This window comes from Aspergillus caelatus (assembly GCF_009193585.1).
Source record: "Aspergillus caelatus strain CBS 763.97 unplaced genomic scaffold BDV27scaffold_422, whole genome shotgun sequence".
In the NCBI taxonomy this organism is placed as follows: domain Eukaryota; kingdom Fungi; phylum Ascomycota; class Eurotiomycetes; order Eurotiales; family Aspergillaceae; genus Aspergillus; species Aspergillus caelatus.
Window position 1 is genome coordinate 1 of NW_022475685.1, and position 18,687 is coordinate 18,687.

At 49.6% G+C, this 18,687-nt stretch overlaps 9 protein-coding genes across 9 annotated transcripts; 4 read left to right on the forward strand and 5 right to left on the reverse strand.

Annotated features, from left to right (window-relative positions):
* Positions 1 to 71: 71 nt before the first annotated feature.
* BDV27DRAFT_170318 (SKI complex subunit tetratricopeptide repeat protein SKI3) lies at positions 72 to 4,590 on the forward strand (the record flags this gene model as incomplete). Its single annotated transcript, XM_032075269.1, has 3 exons — positions 72 to 187; positions 247 to 447; positions 506 to 4,590. The coding sequence occupies 3 exons, from the start codon at positions 72 to 74 to the stop codon at positions 4,461 to 4,463; spliced, it is 4,275 nt and encodes a 1,424-aa protein (XP_031920717.1). The 3' UTR covers positions 4,464 to 4,590.
* Positions 4,591 to 4,638: 48 nt separating this feature from the next.
* Positions 4,639 to 5,388, reverse strand: BDV27DRAFT_170322 (OB fold domain-containing protein; the record flags this gene model as incomplete). Its single annotated transcript, XM_032075270.1, has 1 exon — positions 4,639 to 5,388. The coding sequence occupies exon 1, from the start codon at positions 5,368 to 5,370 to the stop codon at positions 4,639 to 4,641; it is 732 nt and encodes a 243-aa protein (XP_031920718.1). The 5' UTR covers positions 5,371 to 5,388.
* Positions 5,389 to 5,505: 117 nt separating this feature from the next.
* Positions 5,506 to 6,699, forward strand: BDV27DRAFT_82652 (Vps51/Vps67-domain-containing protein). The gene has a single exon (XM_032077706.1). It carries the CDS (start codon positions 5,603 to 5,605, stop codon positions 6,476 to 6,478), a length of 876 nt encoding a protein of 291 aa, XP_031920719.1. The 5' UTR covers positions 5,506 to 5,602; the 3' UTR covers positions 6,479 to 6,699.
* Positions 6,699 to 8,126, reverse strand: BDV27DRAFT_82661 (DUF1917 domain-containing protein). The gene is made up of 2 exons (XM_032077707.1): positions 7,929 to 8,126; positions 6,699 to 7,815 (listed from the first exon to the last, which is right to left on the reverse strand). Exons 1-2 carry the CDS (start codon positions 8,023 to 8,025, stop codon positions 6,920 to 6,922), a joined length of 993 nt encoding a protein of 330 aa, XP_031920720.1. The 5' UTR covers positions 8,026 to 8,126; the 3' UTR covers positions 6,699 to 6,919.
* Positions 8,127 to 8,448: 322 nt separating this feature from the next.
* On the reverse strand, positions 8,449 to 10,234 carry BDV27DRAFT_82663 (epoxide hydrolase family protein). Its single transcript, XM_032077708.1, has 8 exons — positions 9,945 to 10,234; positions 9,740 to 9,873; positions 9,404 to 9,676; positions 9,337 to 9,345; positions 9,090 to 9,279; positions 8,893 to 9,013; positions 8,675 to 8,821; positions 8,449 to 8,626 (listed from the first exon to the last, which is right to left on the reverse strand). The coding sequence occupies exons 1-8, from the start codon at positions 10,163 to 10,165 to the stop codon at positions 8,540 to 8,542; spliced, it is 1,182 nt and encodes a 393-aa protein (XP_031920721.1). The 5' UTR covers positions 10,166 to 10,234; the 3' UTR covers positions 8,449 to 8,539.
* A 547-nt stretch (positions 10,235 to 10,781) lies between these two features.
* On the forward strand, positions 10,782 to 12,434 carry BDV27DRAFT_170324 (NAD-dependent succinate-semialdehyde dehydrogenase; the record flags this gene model as incomplete). The annotated part of the gene is made up of 2 exons (XM_032075271.1): positions 10,782 to 12,228; positions 12,314 to 12,434. The coding sequence occupies exons 1-2, from the start codon at positions 10,853 to 10,855 to the stop codon at positions 12,432 to 12,434; spliced, it is 1,497 nt and encodes a 498-aa protein (XP_031920722.1). The 5' UTR covers positions 10,782 to 10,852.
* A 428-nt stretch (positions 12,435 to 12,862) lies between these two features.
* Positions 12,863 to 14,466, forward strand: BDV27DRAFT_82683 (uncharacterized protein). Its single transcript, XM_032077710.1, has 2 exons — positions 12,863 to 13,073; positions 13,220 to 14,466. Exons 1-2 carry the CDS (start codon positions 12,868 to 12,870, stop codon positions 14,373 to 14,375), a joined length of 1,362 nt encoding a protein of 453 aa, XP_031920723.1. The 5' UTR covers positions 12,863 to 12,867; the 3' UTR covers positions 14,376 to 14,466.
* Positions 14,460 to 15,590, reverse strand: rpnL (proteasome regulatory particle lid subunit rpnL). Its single transcript, XM_032077709.1, has 2 exons — positions 14,889 to 15,590; positions 14,460 to 14,822 (listed from the first exon to the last, which is right to left on the reverse strand). Exons 1-2 carry the CDS (start codon positions 15,450 to 15,452, stop codon positions 14,544 to 14,546), a joined length of 843 nt encoding a protein of 280 aa, XP_031920724.1. The 5' UTR covers positions 15,453 to 15,590; the 3' UTR covers positions 14,460 to 14,543.
* Positions 15,591 to 15,857: 267 nt separating this feature from the next.
* Positions 15,858 to 18,174, reverse strand: BDV27DRAFT_138985 (S53 family peptidase). Its single transcript, XM_032069352.1, has 3 exons — positions 17,804 to 18,174; positions 16,252 to 17,747; positions 15,858 to 16,190 (listed from the first exon to the last, which is right to left on the reverse strand). Exons 2-3 carry the CDS (start codon positions 17,745 to 17,747, stop codon positions 15,914 to 15,916), a joined length of 1,773 nt encoding a protein of 590 aa, XP_031920725.1. The 5' UTR covers positions 17,804 to 18,174; the 3' UTR covers positions 15,858 to 15,913.
* Positions 18,175 to 18,687: the final 513 nt, after the last annotated feature.

The window sequence follows — 18,687 nt, forward strand, 5'->3', positions numbered from 1 at the left end:
TTTTTGTCTGCGATTCTGCCAGATACTTTTCTCTAACTGTTAGCGCAAGGCTATGCAGCAATTGGGCTAGAATGTCAAGTAAGGCAGCCCTAAAAGCGGTGCGAACAGCACTGGACTCGAAAGACTTCGAGCTTGCGGCCGAGAAAGCCAAAGCTCTTGTGCAACAAGAACCTGAAAACTACCACGCGTATATAACCCGGTTTCTACTCTGTTAATATTTTTCGCTGACGTATATTCGACCTTTAGGAACGTTTTCTTAGGTCTTGCGCTCGACAAACTCAACAAGACGAAAGATGCGGAGAATGCCTACCTCGCAGCAACCCGTGCGAAAGAGAATGACAAGATAGCATGGCAAGGGCTGATTAGTCTATATGAAAAGCAAGGAAACAACAGGCTAGACTCCTACCGCGAGGCGGTCATAAAGCTTTGCCAGATCCTTGCTGAAGTGTATGTGCCACCATTGTCTTCTAACCGTTTGATAGAAGACAAGTTGACCCCGCTCCAGAAATGACCGTCGACGCTGCGAAGAAATCGTAGATAAATACATCAAATTTACAAAGAAAAATGGCACACGGTCTCAATGTCGAAAGGCCCTCGAACTACATTTGCCAACGGGTCCCATTTACGATATCCTGGAGGGTTTCATCCCGCATCCTGCGCATACCTATCTTCGCCTCATAGAGATGACTGAAGCTGAAGAAAAGGAATTCATAAATAGGGAAATAGGCGAAAGACGTACACGACTGGGTGCGCGCATTGAACAAGTCACACTGGAAGTGAAAAGGGAGGCTTTCAGGCGGAGCGAACTCGAACAGCTTTATCGCGGAATCGTGGATTGGAGCCATGACGATGAGGTCCGGCGTACATATGAAGAGAAGATATTAGAGCGGGGCTGCGATGTTCTCGCCGTTCTTCCGACAAACGAAAAGAGGGCGAAGCGAGAGGAGGTGTGGATGGCAGCTCGCGACATGGTCATTATCAAGCATCCTTTCGAGCTGGCGTGGAGAATCTTTCTTGAATGGCAGGATATTCAAAACTTCTCAGAGTGGGACCGCAACTTTCTAGAAGATTTTATCGAATTCTTCCCAGAAGCGGGGCTTACTAAAGTCCTGAAAGGTTTCTTGGCCAGCAACCTTTCACCATTCCCAAAGGAGACGAAGGACCCCAAGGCGAAGGACAAAGACCCTAAGGAAAAGGAACAGGCGGCCGAGGATGAGAATGACGAAACCAATGAACTCGGTGTTCAAGACAGTATTCTGTTGATGGTCGAAGGTCTTGAGATGTCTGGATCCTCGATTGTTGCGCATCGCATCTTGGGCGAATTTTACTTGACCCTTGAAGAGTACGAGAGTGTTGTGGATGTTTCTCGCAAAGGACTTCGCAACATTCAAGACCTGGTCAAGATGACTGGAATGAAGCTTCAAAAGGCAACGGATTGTATGAATATTGCACTTGCAAACGCCCTGATCTACTATCAGTCGCCCCGGAACCACCCTGAGGCAAAAATCATCTTCGAAGAAATCTTAAAAAGAAATCCAAAGTCCACGAGCTGTCTACTTGGAATTGGCCTTATTCTCAAAGTAGACGAGGATTATACCGAGGCCGTCAACTTCCTGGAGCGTGCTCTGGCACGAGATCCATCGAACCTCAAGGTTCGTGCCGAGCTGTCCTGGAGTAAGGCACTGACAGGTGATCTTACATCCGGACTTCATGGGCTCCAAGATGTGCTTGAAGAACTACAAAACTCGGATTTGGAACTTAGAGATTTTAAATCGGAAACTCTTTATCGTATTGGTTATTGTCAGTGGGAGTTGGACCCATCACCTGCCGCACGCAAGGACCGCAATGGTGCCTACGCTAATTTCCTTGCGTCAATTCAGACTAACATCAACTACGCGCCTGCCTACACTAGTCTCGGACTGTTCTACGCCGATTACAAAAGGGACAAAGGTAGGGCGCGAAGATGCTTTCACAAAGCCTTTGAGCTATCCCCATCCGAGATTGAAGCAGCTGAAAGGCTCGCAAAGGCATTTGCAGATCAAAAAGAGTGGGATCTTGTTGAAGCTGTGGCGCAGCGTGTCGTAGATTCCGGAAAAGCTAAACCTGCACCGGGCTCGAAGCGACGGGGTTACAGCTGGCCATATGCTGCTTTGGGCACTGTCCAGATCAACAAGCAGCAATATGCCAAAAGTATCGTCTCATTCCAGGCAGCTTTGAGACTGTCCCCGGGCGACTATCATTCTTGGGTTGGTCTAGGAGAAAGCTATCATCATTCTGGCCGTTACATTGCCGCTACGAAAGCGTTCGAGCATGCCCAACAGTTGGAGGACTCCCTCTCCAACTCAGATAAGGAACAAGTCTGGTTCGCACGGTATATGCTAGCGAATGTCAAGCGGGAGCTGGGAGAATATGACAATGCTATTGCGAGATACGAGGATGTCCTAAGCATCCATCCGAATGAGTTCGGTGTGTCTATTGCTCTACTCCATACACTCACGGAAAGTTCTTGGAAGAGCCTCGAACAGGGTCTATTCAACGACTGCATTGAACTTGCCCGTAAAGCGATTCTGGTAGCAACATCCCTAGCCCTGGAAAGGGTCGACATCTTCAATTTATGGAAGGGTGTGGGAGATGCCTGCTCAATCTTCTCCTATGTCAAGTCGAAGACTGCAAGAGCCCCAATAAACGAAGTACAGAAACTACTCTCTACCCAGCTTGAGCCTGCAGTTTTCGACATCCTCACAGACGTCGACGAGGTCGGACAAGACCGTCTCTCTGAATTGAAAAATGCAGATGATGAGGCTTGCAGCCCATCAGATAAATGTATGTACGCCTCGATTCTGGCATACAAGCGCGCCATCCACGTCTCAGCACAGGACATTCATGCTCAGGCGGTTGCTTGGTACAATCTCGGCTGGTCAGAATATAGGGCGTTCAGATGTATGCAAGTTTCTACGAGCACTCAAGGAAAGAGACGGTCGCGGACATTTTTGAAGGCGGCAATTCGATGCTTCAAACGGGCCATTGAGCTGGAAGCTGGGAACTCTGAATTCTGGAACGCCCTTGGTGTAGTGACTACCAGTATGAGCCCGAAGGTCGCGCAGCATGCCTTTGTGAGGAGTCTCCATCTTAACGACAGAACTGCGCAAGTTTGGACCAACCTGGGAGCACTTTACCTGATCCACAATGACATCCAGCTTGCAAACGAAGCCTTTACTCGTGCGCAATCTACAGATCCCGACAATTCCCAAGCCTGGATTGGGCAAGGTTTTCTTGCACTTCTATTTGGTGACCCACGGGAAGCCAGGGGTCTGTTTGAGCATGCCTTTGATATCGCCAACTCGTCAGCCCCATTGCCCAAGAAGCAGTACACGTTGAGCTTGTTCGATCATCTTATGTCAGACTCTTCGGCGTCGAACGAGGTTTCAGCGCTGATCCAACCGTTCTTTGCACTCCATCAGCTCTCTTCGCAGGATCCGTCCGATTTACCCTTCGTGCATCTATCCTCTCTTTTGGCTGAGAGAATTGGCGAACTGTCAGATGCAGAAGCCAGTCTACGGACCCTCTGTACCGCCGTAGAGGCAGAATACGAGGTGTCCGAGTCAGCGTCATCCCTCTCTAAATTCGCCCAGGCGAACGCGGATATTGCCCGTGTACTCCTTGCACGTCAGGAATTCGAGGAAGCCGCTGAAAAGGCAGAAACAGCGCTCATGCTCTCTGGGGAAGAAGATGCCGAGAAGTTCGATCCTGAAACGAACAGCAAGCTGCGTTTGTCAGCCCACTTGACGGCGGGCCTAGCGCACTATTATCTACGGAACATGGACAGTGCGATTGATATGTTCCGTGACGCTCTCCAGGAAGCGGACAATGCGCCTGAAGTGGTATGCCTTCTCGCACAAGTGCTATGGGCCAAAGGCGGCGAGGAGGAACGGGCTGTAGCTCGCCAACAGTTATTTGACTGTGTGGAGAACAACCCCGAACATGTCGGGGCTGTCACATTACTGGGTGCCATTGCGATCCTCGATTCCGACAACGACGCCATTGAGGCCGTCGAATCTGACTTGCAGACCATGATTACGAGAGACGATATTGAGATTCACGAACAGACTAAGTTGGTCAAGCTTTTAACAGCCATGTCTGCCTTGGGATTCACCGATAACTCTGGAGTTCCCGAGGAGACAAGACGCGTTGGAGAAGCTGCGGCAGCCGTGATGAGATCACCTTATCAGCCTCAAGGTTGGATGGAATTAGCGGCAGCCTCCGACGAACCCTATCCCGCGGAGATGGGCGTCAAGAGAGCTTTGCGTAGCGTTCCACCCCGGGGCAACCTTGACGCTGTTGACCTGTCTACCGCATATGCACAGACCGGAAAGGCGAGTGACGCGCTCCGGTCTATTATGATTGCACCATGGAAGCAGCATGGGTGGGAAGAACTGAATCACACGGTGTCTGCGACGAACTAGTGTAATGGCTTCCACCTAATGAGAAGTTGCGCTTATAGATAGTCGAGCAGGACATCCTGCAACATGTCTACTGTAGTTAGAGCATGAGTGATGAGATAGAAACAACCCGACATACCTAAGACATTACCCAATGACAGGCCTTGTGATCGTAAAGCCGACCACCCCATTTTCAAGCCTACTGCTCCCCTTGCATTTCCGTGATTCTGGCTATCAGTCTCTCCTTTCGCCCCTCTCTCCACGTCTGGTCCAAGGAATCAATCTTCCCCCCAAGAAGCGTAACAGATTCAGGTGTCAACAACATCATCCCACGGGCAACCGTCGCATTGCGCAATAGTAGCTTAGCCCCAATGGGCAATTTCCCCAGCGAAATTCCACTAACACGCTTCAACTCGATAGCAACAGCTTTCGTCCCCGCCGCATCTTGCACGACCAACCGGTGCGGCCCATTGCTATTTCCGGTCTCTAGCTGCGCCGAAGCAGTATTACCACCGGTACCCTCCGCACTCTGCTCCGGGTCTTCGTCCACATTGATTGTCCGCACAATCTCCCGTCCTCGGATCGCCTCTCCACGTTCCACGCGCTCAATGGCTTCCACTTGGCTCCAAATACTCGTGCCGATGTCTTCGATATCGAGGACTTGGACGGGGATCGAACCTTGAAGTCGTCTTTCTTGAACCGTGGGATCGAAGATGTCGACGGGAAGGAGTGACGATGGTGTTCGTGTGGAAAGAGAATCTCTGAAGTCCGATGCGAGGATGCGGAATAGGGCAGTCTGGGTCAAGGCCGAGAGGGGAACGTTGCGCTGGTGCGCGGTCGATGCAACGAAGTTATTGAGCCATGCTGCTGATACCGGTAGTGACTTGCTGCTCAAGAGCTGGAGGGCGATTTGTTCTTCTGAGTTGGCCATTATTCAGGCCTAGAAATGAAGTTGTGGTTTGTGTGTTGTAGTTAAATGGAATTTGATTTTCATTTATTCCGCCGCGGAACAAAATCCGGGGAACGGACCACCGCTTAACCTCCTGACCTTAGCTGTTCTTTTAGCTTCAGACCACACCTTTCTTTCTCTCTTTACCTCTTCATTGTATTTTATATAAGTATACAGAACATACACGCTCATTAGACCCCCTCAAACTATCAAAATGTCCACCATCTCCTCTCCCCGCCAATCAATCACCTCCTCACGCGCCCACTCACCCACTCCGGCATCCTCCCGCCGACCATCTCTCGACACCCTCAATACAAACGTCGGTCCAGGCCTCAGCGCCAGCTCGACCCCCTCCACAGCCCGAGCTGTCTCCCCCTCCCTCCATCCACGCCGCAATCGCGCCGCCCTCCGCGACTATTACAACCTCAAACCCTCGGCAGCAGAAACCCCGGGAGCTAGACGATCCCGCAGCATCCCCCGGCCCACAGACGCAGCAGACACCTCGAATCCCTCCGTTGTCCAGACTGGAACGGAACTCGATAGTCCCGATTTCGATGCCCAGCGCTATGTCAATCATCTCCTGGCTACGTCGTCGCTGTCAACAGTGCTGAAGGCGGAGAATACGCTCGTCGGAGATATCAAAACTCTGGATAGCGAGCGCAAGGCGCTTGTCTACGATAACTATTCGAAGTTGATTCGGGCGGTGGAGACCATTGGGAAGATGCGACAGAGTATGGATGATCGCGGGGCGCCGTTGACTATGACCAAGACGTTGGGGCCGGCCATTACTTTTGTAGCGGAAACGGCTGGGGGTTTGATTCAGGAGGGGGAGGAGCAGAGACGGCGGATGAAGGAGGCGAAGGCGTCGGATGAGGTGGAGCGCAGGAAGGCTGAAAAGGAGACGGTGAGGTGGGTGCTTGGTACGCCGGCTCGACTGGAGAAGCTTGTTGCGGATGGCAGTCGGGAGGAGGCTGAGAAAGATTGGGAGGAAGTGCGGGAGTTGCTTAAGAAGTGGGAGGGTGTGAAAGGTGCCCAGGAGCTCCGCGAGGCTTGTGAGAAGATTATGGAGAAGAGCAATGAAGCTTCTTGAAGGATTGGCTGTGCCACAACCAATTATCGCTGTCGGGCTACCTTTGTGGACGCCCGCGAGCTGTGGCCTCGGGAAGAGCACTTTCAAGGCTTGGGCTATCGATTGTTGATGCTGCTTGGCCCGTTGACAGCCCGGATACTGCTCGACAAGATCATGTTGATCGAGCATGGAACAGCCTCATAGGAGCGTCTAGCAACTGCTGGCTCGGGATAGGTTCCTAGTCACCTGCAGGTATCACTTCGATATCAAGGGAAATCCCAGAAGAAAGCTGAGCTTGGAAGCACCAACCATACCCAGGCTCAAGCTCATCAATCACAACCTTCATATCACATCCAATACAAGCAACGAGCAAAAGCAGCTCAGGCGGATCATAACGTCATGATCATCATTACACATATCTGATGCATATATGGACAATACATCAACTCAGATCAAAACAAATCAAACCTTGCGCTCCAAAACCTCCCGACTGGAAAACAAACTCGCCTTCAAGCCGTACGAATTCCCACTCGTAATCTCCAAATAAGTATAAGCATCACACTTATAATAAATAGGCCTCTCCTCCTTCCTAACCAACCCCACCTCAATCAACCTCTCCAACACCCTCCGCACATCCTCCAAATCCTCAAAATCCTTGGTATAGATAGCCAACAACCTCGCCTTCCCACCCTCTTCACGCGTGGCCACCTTCGCCGCAAAGCCCAACCGACCCTCCACCGTCTCCTCCACAACAACCCCCCAAACACGATCCACAACCTCCTCCCCAAGAAACAACATCCACTTCCCCGAAACTACGCCGGTCTCCCTCGCCAGCGCAAAAATCTCCCTCTCCAACCCCCGGCGCAACGGCACCAACTTCCGGCCCCTCGCCAGCGCAGATGCCCCCTCCATCTCCACCTCAACAGCAACTTTCTTCTCCTCAAATGCCCTCAACATCTCCGTCCCCCGACCCACAAACCCCGCAACGTCCTTCTCCCCCTGCCGTACATCGGGATTATCGACATGGATCCACGGCCCCACATCCGCCGACCTCGTCCCAGAGGGCGGTAACCGGGTAAGGAAGTCCCGGACGGACTCGTTACGTTTGAGGGCGTTGTGCGAAGTCGTGGATGTTGGTGTTTCGGGCTCGAATCGGATAGCAGTATTTGAGTGCGCTTTGGATTTGGTTTTGGTCGTGGGGTTTGGGGGGTTGACTTCTGGGACGGGTTGTTGTTTAGAGGCTGCGAGGGAGTCGTGCTGGATTGTGGAATAGAGGTTTGGATGGATCTTCTCCCAGTAGGGTTCTGGGTCGTAGGTTTTGGAGAGGTATTCGAGACGGGATTTTTCGTTTTCCGATCCTGGGGTTTTGTTAGTTTTTGTTATTGTTTGGGGATGATGTCATATGATAAATAGATATTCCACTACCTAGTATAGGTAGGAGATGGGGAGGAAGATATTAAATGGTACGAACCATAAAAACTCGATTCATCAGAGAAGTATTCGTTGCTGTCGAGTATGGACATATCGGCAGTGCGCGTTTGGCGCTGAGGTGGTTTTGTTCGCGGCATGATGGTTGAGTTTTGGAGATGGTGATTTTGTATTGTGTATTGTGTATGTTTTATCGGTGGGAAGCGTGCTAAGATATGGCTGGAATTCTCGGCGTTGAATGATGTCGTGAGGATTGGTTTTGTAATTTGTTCGACATGGTGGTTGTGGTGAAATGTTGTATTTATTTATTTTAAGAGTCCCACCTGTCACGATAGCTCGGGGCTAAAGCTTTCTAGTGGGTGATTTACAATTGATTGATCTGCTGATGTGGGGTATCTTTTTAGTTTTTGTACATTTAAAAATTATTGGGGTTGTTGATTTAGTACGACAAACTTAACTTGTTAGATTATTGTGGATGATGTGAAATACTATTGATCAAATACATTGCAACTAGCTGACTAAATAATGAAAGTTGCTTTATTCGTGAACATTCAACCATGACTATATAAACTGCATAAATTCGAGAGTCGAGTTACATCTTCTGCTGATAAAAGATAATTGCATCTAGTAAGCAGCCAGAAACGCTTCCCATCTCTATTTACTACCCCAAATCTGCTCCACAAACTCTGTTAAGTCAGCCTTCAATTCCTTCGGCTTTTCAAGAGCCGCGAAATGGCCTCCCTACACAACAGTAAGTAAATGAATTTCTCTCAATGCGATGCAACATACCCGTTGGTGTTCCCTCCAAAAGACTAGATTCCCCGTTGTCTCGACCCAGCTCTTGGGCACGGGGAAAAGTTCAACGGGGAAATAGGAAAACCCCAATGGTTTATGAATGTACCGCAGAGAATTCCTCTCGGGGGATATGGGGAGCTCCTGGAGGTGGTAACTAAGCATTAGTTCTGATCGATGACCTACGAATTCGAAAACCAATCATCGTCTCATACCTCTCGATAAGGGTATATCCCCCGCGGAAACGTCTCTGTCAGCCAGTACAGCGAGACGAACTCTAGAATCGTCTGGGAGGGAAGAGGCTCGTCTACCCAAGTGAGGAATTTCTCTCCGACCCTGGACTCAGTCAGACTATGTGCTTCAAATCCACCTCCCTGTTTCTACTGGTGGTTACTATGTGTATATGACATACCACGCGAGCAACGCAAGAGGGCTTGAAGAGAGGATATGCCCGATAGTACTTGGTCTAGTGGCATGCTCAAAGGCATATGCGAGGCCCGTGGTCAGAAATTCCTCTCTTAGGCCTAGTCCTTTCTTCTCGACGGCCGTGAGACTCTCATCGGGTACTCCCTTTGGGGGTGTTGCTATCGCACAGAAATTCACTTTTCCCCAGTTGGTCACAATGCAATATTAATGTTTGGTGTACGGAATCAACTTACAATGAACCGCTGTACATATGGTAAGCGTTTCGAGAACCAAACATAAATCTACAGAAAAAAAACGAACCTTTGCAGCTGTCATGATCTACTGCCAGATTTCTTGAGACCCGGCTTCCGATATCGCCTCCTTGGGCAATGTATCCGCTTTCGAATCCCAGGTCTTTCATTAATTTATCGATGGCTCGAGCGGCATCGTGAGTGGTATAGTTTCTATCCACTGGAGGACCAGAGGAGAAGCCATACCCCGGCAGAGACGGGACGATGAGATGATACGGTAAGGTGCTGGGGGTAAAGTCATCCCGGAATAGCTGGAGCAGGGGGAGAAACTCCAGGAAGCTTCCTGCATTGCAACGCCCTGTGAGTCTACAAAATCAAAACCTAATCAATCGAGATGTTACAATACCAGGCCATCCATGAAGCAGCACGATGGGCACTGCATCTGGTTTCTCCGAGAAGAGGGCTGCGAAATGCAGCTGGATATCCTCAATCTCGGCTGTGAATTGAGGGAAATCGTTGATCCGAGCTTCGCATGCTTTCCTACGCGGAGTCAGGTTCTCTCGGCTCTGGAGAAAGTGGGTACTTGGAGTGTATTCAGTCGAGAAGGATACCAGTTAAACTCATTAAGCCACTTTTCTCGGATCTCGGTGAGCCATTCGGAAGTGATGCCGAAGCGGGCGTCTGGATGAGAATTCTCGTATGTCCGAGGGCCTATCTTTGACAGCTTCACCAACGTGTGGAGTTCGGTAAGCTGTTCCTGAGGAATGGACACCTTGAAGGCGTGTGGGGTAATTCTCGCCGTAGAGGGGAATTCGCTGAACGGTGCAGACATGGCTTGTCTATCTATCTACGATTGTAAGAAAAATAAAATAAAAATAAAAATAAAAATAATTGTATGGAGTAAGTGGTAGAGAATATAGAAAAGTAATTCTCAAAATAAACACAATATTGAACAGGACAAGTTCTACAATGCTGGTTTTGTATAGACAAGCAAAAATGCGGGGAAGTTGATGATTAATGGTACTTGAAATTTACAGGCAAGAGTGAGTGATTTCTAATACGAACAAAATCAAGTTCTTGTTCATTGGCTCTCACGAAGGCATTGAGTCACATCATATCGCATTGCTGACAGACCTTCGTGTTCTGATTCAACATACATGACAGCATGTAACCCCAGGAAGATTCCATGAGATGGGGAACCCCACGGTTGTTAATGTCATCAAGTTAATATTATCTCAACTCCGTTCCGATGTATGTGGGCACGGCATTTAGACCCTATCTTGAATTCGTTACCCTCGGGATTTCATTGATAATCGGAAGGGCTTCCCGATCCCAGTGAATCCCCCAGGGTTTCGGGTCGCCCGAGCTCTCATTTGACTTACCGATTTGAGCATAGCCCGAGATGGAGGATATACATATAGTTCCAAGTATGCCCCCTCGACTTGTCCTCAAACGAACTGCATAAACTCCAAGTCGCAATCAGTTATCATTGCGATTTTACAGAACAATTAATCCCACTATGGCATCATCATTCGCATCCATCTTGAAGGACTCCAGTCTCTTCGTCGAGCGCTCATACGTCAACGGCCAATGGGTGTCCTCCAACTCCAACGCTACATTCAATGTCACGAACCCCGCAAACGAAGCACAGGTTGGCGTTGCCCCTGAATCCACAATCGACGACCTGAACGTCGCTATTCAGGCTGCATCCGAGGCATTCCCAACCTGGAGATCGGTGCCAGGCCGTCAGCGTGGCCGGATCCTGCGTCGCATTGGCGAGCTCTTGGTTGAGAACAAGGAAGACATTGGCAAGATCATCACGGCCGAGAATGGAAAGGCCAAGGGTGATGCCGAGGGTGAGGTCATGTTTGCGGCCAGCTTCTTCGAGTGGTTCGGAGAGGAGGCTCCCAGAATCTACGGAGACATTATCCCACACAGCAGCCCCGCTGGCCGGACGCGTGTTATCAAGGAGCCTGTCGGTGTGTGTGGTTTGATTGTTCCATGGAACTTCCCCCTGGCTATGGGCGCCCGCAAGGTCGCTGCTGCCCTCGCCGCTGGATGTACGGTCGTCATGAAGTCGGACGGTCTGACCCCCTTTGCTTCCAACGCTATGGCTGTGGTGGCTGAGCGCGCTGGTGTCCCTAAGGGTGTCTTCAACGTTGTGACTGCGCTGAGCAACACTCCTCAGCTTGGTCTGGCTATGTGTGAATCTGATATCATCAAGAAGATCTCGTTCACCGGATCGACAAGAGTCGGTAAGCTGCTGATGAAGCAGTCCAGCAGCACCCTGAAGAAGTTGAGCTTGGAACTTGGAGGCAACGCTCCATTCATTGTGTTTAACGATGCCGATATCGAAACCGCCATCACCAGCGCCCTCATCAGCAAGTTCAAGGTGACCGGTCAGACCTGCGTGTGTGCCAACCGGATCTTCGTGCAAGAAGGCATCTACGACCGCTTCGCCCAGCGACTCGTCGAGGAGGTCAGCAAGTTCAAGGTGGGCAACGGCCTGGAGGATCCTACCGTGACCCATGGACCCTTGACCAACGGCGTGGCGAAGGTGGAGGAACACATCAAGGATGCCGTGAGCAAGGGCGCAAAGGTTCTTCTAGGTGGAAACCGACTCCCTACCCTCGGCAAGAACTACCACGAGCTGACCATCCTGGGCGATGCCAACGATTCTATGATGGTGTCTAAGGAAGAGACCTTCGGCCCTGTCGCAGCATTGATGAAGTTCAAGACCGAGGATGAAGTCGTCCAGAGAGCCAACAACTGCGAGGTTGGATTGGCATCCTATCTCATCACAAGCGACCTGGGCACATCGCACCGGGTCTCCGAGAGACTCGAGTTCGGTATGGTTGCTATCAACACTGGTGTCATCTCCGACGCCCCAGCACCGTGAGTTCCCACCTTAACCCTAATTCTCATTTTTTTTTTTTTTTTTAAAAAAAAAAAAAAAAAAAACCTTGCTAACCAGCTCTAGATTCGGCGGTGTCAAGCACTCTGGTATGGGACGTGAAGGCAGCAAGTATGGAGTTGACGACTACATGACTATTAAGATGATAACCACGGGAGGCATCAACACTATTTACACGCGTTTGTAAGAAGGATAATGACAGCTTAGACGACTTATTATTTATAGACTAAAATGAATTTCTTATTCCTTGTTCAATTCACATTTTGTGTTATTATACACGTCACCGTGGCATATCTGAGTATACCGCAGAATAAGAAAGAACATTCATTGTTCATTGACTAATATATACAGATCAATCCATAGCCAACAAGTATATATACTTACCTAGTAAGTATCCCGACCAAAGCGTACCAAGCAACAAAACAATTGGAAAAAATTAAAAGAAAATATTTCACCGCCCTCCACAATCCCTCCCAGCAACACAAAAATAGAATTAATATTAATCTTACTCCAGATTCTCTTACTATATGCACCTAAATATAGAGTCCTTGATTAGATACAGTACCTGTTTCCCAAGACATCAAATCTAATCAATAACAAACAACAAAAAAAAAAAAAAAATGCCCCTCCAAACCCCTCAATCCGCGACCACAGTCTACCTCGATCAACCCCCAAGCTGTCTTCAAACCTGTCCCGCATCACCCAACCACTTCGTGATAGGCACATACCTCCTCACCGAGACAAAAGATGAAGCAACCGATACAATCCAACAAACTAAAACAGGCAGTCTTCAGCTCTGGCATTTAGCACCGGAAACGAATACCTTGTACGCCAGCCTACCCCACCATATAGAACCTTTCCGCTCCCCTCCCCTCATAATACCTAGAAACCTCCCCCAGCATTAAACAAACCAAAAGAATTTTTTTTTTTTTTTTAAAAAAAAAAAAAAAATTAACTAACAAAAACCCATAGAACCCAACTCCAGAAACTCTCCCTCCCCCACGCAGTCTTCGATTTACATTTCCACCCCACAAATCCCACCCTGTTAGCAATCGCCACAAGCTCAGGATCGGTATCCCTCTTCCGGATCACCATTACCGCCATCTCCTCGGGAAGCAAACCCGAGATCCTCCCTCTCTGGACCAAACCCGTCCACGAAGACCCGACCATCCCGGCGCTATTCCTCGCCTGGACGCCTGCATGCTGGTTGAATCCAGCTAGTAGTAGTAGTAGTAGTAGTAAAGGATCTTCCTCTTCTTCTTCCGCGGACGGGTTCGCGGTCACGTTCTCGGATGGTCGGACGACGGTTTTCGGGTGTACCGAGGGGATCTCGGGTTTAGCTGATGGGGATCCCCGTGCCGATGGTGATGATGGTCATGGTCTTGTGGAAGAGGTGGGTTGTTTTGCTGTGAGGGAGATGATTGAGGTTTGGTTTGTTGCTTTGGGGGTGTTTTCTTCTTCTTCTTCTTCTTCTTCTTCTTCTGATGGGGAGAAGGGGAGGTTTTTGTTTACGGGGGATGATTTTGGGGGAGTGCATACTCGGCGGTTTTCTGATTTTAATTCTAATTCTAATCTTGATCTAGATGAGGGAGAGGGAGAGGGAGAGGGAGAGCTGCTGGCCCCGGTTACCTTGGACTATGATGATCGGGCGCGTCATCATACTGCTGGTGTGACGGCTATTTTGCCCCTGTCGGTGTTGGGATTGGAGGATGGGGCGCCGTTGCTCCTTACGGGGAGTTATGATGAGTACCTCCGGGTTTATCATGCTACGCGGAGGGGGCAGGTTTTGGCGGAGGTGTGTCTTGGGGGTGGGGTTTGGCGGTTGCAGTTGGTGAGGACGGAGCATGAGGTTTTGTCTGGGGGTGAGGAGTGGAGATTCCTTGTTCTGGCGAGTTGTATGCATGCTGGCACGAGGGTGGTCAGGATTACGCGGACGCTGGGGAAGAATGCCGGGTGGGATATTGAGGTGTTGGCTGAGTTTACGGAGCATCAGAGTATGAATTATGCGTCCGATGTGTGGAAGCCGAAGGGCGGATATGATCTCCAAGGGAAGGAGATGTCGGAGCTGCTCTGTATATCGAGTAGTTTCTACGATCGGAGACTTTGCCTGTGGTGGGTCAATGTATAGAACAACACGACCTGAATATAAATATTGTTTATTGTTCATGAAATGATGCGCTCGATAAATTCATCATGCAAGGCGACGACGGTATACAAGATATAAAAACCCCCCGGAACCCAGACGAAAAGGCAAAGGGAAAAAAAAAAAAAAAATACCGTGACTAGATCTATTAAATTAAACAATCGTCTCTAGTTCGCGAGCGTAACCAATCGCGTTCTCGATGATTGCGGTGCTGGCCACCAGAATATCCTTCTCGGACCGTGCGGCGGCCTCCGGCTCAACAGGGAAGTATATCCGTCCATCACGAAGCACCCATCCGCGCTGCTGGGCGAACTCAATGACCGCTCCCTCCGACTCGAGGAACAGAAGGTTCTTGGCGTTGGAGATGGGGAGCGAGGGGTACGCCTTTTCGGAGCAGTCGGCGATTTCACTACGGATGGTTCCAACCAGGACCTGAACAACCGGGAACAGTCAGTATGCACTCCGACAAAGGAAAGGAAAGGAAAAAGTAGCACGTACATTCGAGAATAAGCCGAAATCCTCTGAAGGCACTCTCTCCGACTTAGTCTCTCTCCACACCTTATCATAGCTTCCCTCCATCAAGTTTCTCTCCAGCTCAACCGGGTACTTAATGCATGGGTCATCCTCAATCCTCTTTCCCTTCAAACTCGCCTCCTCGACGAGACCCTCCAAGACGGTGTGGAAACTAGTGCTGTCGCCCATGCTCAGCAACAGGAGGAGGTGCAGCCCCGTGATCTTGCTCCGTTGGCTGGTCTTGAAGTCTACCTTTCCTGCGTTGGCGCTATCTCTCTCCAGATCGTAGAAAGGCTGCAACTGCTGGTAGTATCGTGTGAAAGAGGGTGCGTCGGTTTGCCGGATGGAGGACAGAGCGCCGAGCTCCAGCACCTCCCGGGCAACGGCAATCAGCTCAGGCGATGTTGAAGATGTCGGGATGAGGGCATTCTGCAGTAAGAGGGTCCGCTTTGCGCGACTAAGGAGATCGTTGGCAGCATCAAATTGTTTCCGGTTGAGAGCGTTGTGAAGCTCTGAGACGAGGGTCCGGAGGTCGGCGCCGTTTGCCATAATGGGTCTGGATTTAGGATGTGAGATGGAAGGTATGTGGAAGGCGACTCGGAAAGTAAATAAAAACGTATTAAAGAAGTCCGGGAGAGGTTGAAGCGTACGGGAAAAGGTAAGGAGTGGTTTTGTGGTTGATGGTCGATGATGGTTGACGATGACACCAGCAGTTCCAAGAGCTTCTCCAGCGCATCTCTTGGCATGAGGTCACGTGGGGCTGAGCGGCGTAGGTCTCCATTAGGTACAGAGTAAAGGGAATGGAAAATGGGGGAAAAATTGTAAATAAAACAAAAATTATAAAAAAGAAAGGAAGATGGAACTAGTTGACACTGAAGTCCCGACATACTACAGCAGAGACAATCTATATAACGAGAAGCTCGAACGCTATATACAAAAATGGGATTCGAACTATGCGTTTCTAAACTACCCATGCTCAAGGCCCTTTAAGCGACAACTCTCCTGTCTCGTTATACAGACATAGCCCGTCCACCAAGTGCCTTGTAGTAGGGCGTTCCAAGCCCTGTGACGGGATCCCACCCTGGTGTTGCATTCCAGCTTGCATACGGCACCTCCCGTCCAACATCACCAAAGCACCCTACCGAACCTCCATCGACGATGTCTGTAAAGCCAGTCTGGTTGAGAGAGTAAAGCCATGGGTTGAGAAACCCCAATCTTGGCTTGTTATTCTCCAGCCGAGCTGCATTCAACCGGGAGACAATACCAGCAAACACGGGCGCTGCAGCACTAGACAGTAACGTCAGCTTCCTGTATCTTAGATCTTAACAACCATATTATAGCGACAAACCTGGTACCTCCTGTCTTCAGAAGCTGTCCATGATCCATGATAATAAAATGATCCGCCTGAGCTGCAACATCGGGGATAGCCCTTCCATTGGGATTGTAGAGCCCTTTCCATTTGGGCCCCAGTTGACTGAGGTATTGATTGACACTGCCGTCCTGGTATGAATGACGCGGGAAGTACTCTGAAAAGCCGCCTGTGGAGTAGCCAATGGCCATTTCAGGCTCCCTACCGTAGGTGCCACCTACAGACGTAACAAAAGGACAAGATGCCGGGTAAAGTGGTTGGAACCTTGTCCGGTTAGTCCCGTCATTCGCTATACAAGAGTCTCCAACGCCCGAATCGCCGCTGCTAAAGATCACGGAGACTCCGCGTGCTCCAAGCTGAGCAAACATGTTACATGTGGTTCTCGCGTATATTTCTGGCACGCTCTGTTCCAATTCACCGTATGACGTAGTTAGGACAGCAGGCAGTTCGTCATCTGGGAGGTCTAACAGATAACGAAGTTGCTCAAGGTATGGTTCGTGCGGATCACTTGCGCCATTATGCCCCAAGTCACGTATAATGGGGCCACGCCCGGCGGTGCTATAGAATGTTGTGAAGGAGTTATCGGCTAGAGCAGCAGCGTACTGGATGTCCAAGCTTGCCTCGGAGCTGTCCTCCAAAGAATCTTGCAAATTGAGACCACCATTGATGAGCACCACGGTGTAATTAGTGTCTGTTATATTCGGTGCATAGAGGCGCAAGAACTGATGAAAGTCGCTATAGTGTGCATACTGACCCAGGAAGCCAGATACCCCAAGCCTGTTACGACGGTCCGGCTTGGGTTTGGAATCAGAGATTCCATACAGTTCGCGGAGACAGCTAGGTGTGACTATTGATGAACAGCCTGCCACTAGATCTTTGAGGGTAACAGGCAAAGCTTGGAAGAGTGGTGACTCAGATTGCGGCATGAGCTGGCTAAACCGGGTTGTTGGCTGAATCATCTGAACAAAAGATCGAAGTTCTTTAGGCACCGAATATTTGAGAGTCCTGACGACGGTTGCTCTCGATTTCTTGTGCTCGAAGATATAGAACCGCGTCTTTAACAACTGCTCTGCTTCAAAGACTGGGACTGTAAAGGTAATCCAGCCTGTATGCTTGTTGATCGATGTAGCGGGTATATGTGCAGCTTCAAGCCAAGAGAGGACCTTCCGCGGAGCTACATCAGATGAATATAGGAAGCTCCTGACCTCGTCACGATTCATGTGATGTCCATAGTTCTGGTTCCCTGGAGTAGATATTTCGATGACCCTCTGCTCAAATTCAGATTTTTTTTCTGGATGGACTGCCAGCTGAAGTTTGATCGGCTTCGACGGGGAAGGAGTCCCCATATCTACCCAGTCATCCGGAATCTTTTCCAGGCGTTCAACAACCGAGTACCTGGGCTCAGTAACTAGTGCAGTGACTAGAAAGTGAAGGACCAGGAATAAGGCTCCTAGAATATATGCAAACAATACCATCTGTGGAGAAGGCATATCAGCTCGAGCTTAGTCAAGCTGGTGAAGGAGGAACATACCGGGAGAGGTACTCATTGGGATCACTGTCGACCCTCACACATGTGTAGAGGGAGGAAACTACATCTTGTCCGATGGCTAATTAGCACAGGCATCGGCCGCGTTCAAAACCTATTGCCATTGTGATTAGTGCGACTAGGGATCGAAGCATCATGGCCAAGATCCACGGTTCACCACATTAGCGATATGTGGTAACTAGATGGAGATGCAGTTTTTCTAGGTCCATTTGAGCCACTGGAAGTTTGAGCTGTGGGAGGGTCCTTATTGTGTCCCAAATAAAGCGTGTATAATGACACCAAAGAATAGTTTCTAATTTTCAGCAGTTAGGGTTGATCGAATAAAAGTTCTTTGTCTCTTTTTTTATTGACTCCCGCATTCGGTAAAGGCGGAAGATGCTGTCCTTTGGTACCTTTGGTACTAGCGAACTGTTTTCCTGCGGAAACTTTGGGCTTTCCCTTTCCGGAACGGGACTAGCTCAGGGCCGCTTTTTGCTCAGTGATTGCTCCCGGAGCGTGGGAATAGACAGGAGTGCGTGTGCTGAGCACTCCCGGAGCATTGAACCAGTGCGCCGGAGCGACCCGGGATCAATTCCGGAGCCAATCCGTGATTGCTCAGCTAAGCCGACTACTCCGGACGCAGATTAACTAAAAATTATAGCGCCAAGTCCACCTCTCGAACAATTAACTAAGGATATAAATATAAAAACACCTCTAGATCTATAACTAAGATCTTGTCACAGATCCGATGATGACTCTGCATGATGACTGTATTGTATATCCTGCCCGTTGTGCATATACAGCTCGGAGGCCGAACGGTAATAACGGATCACATATCTGTTGTCTTTTCAATAGTGTATAGTAGCTCCTTATCAGTCTTATTTTATTGG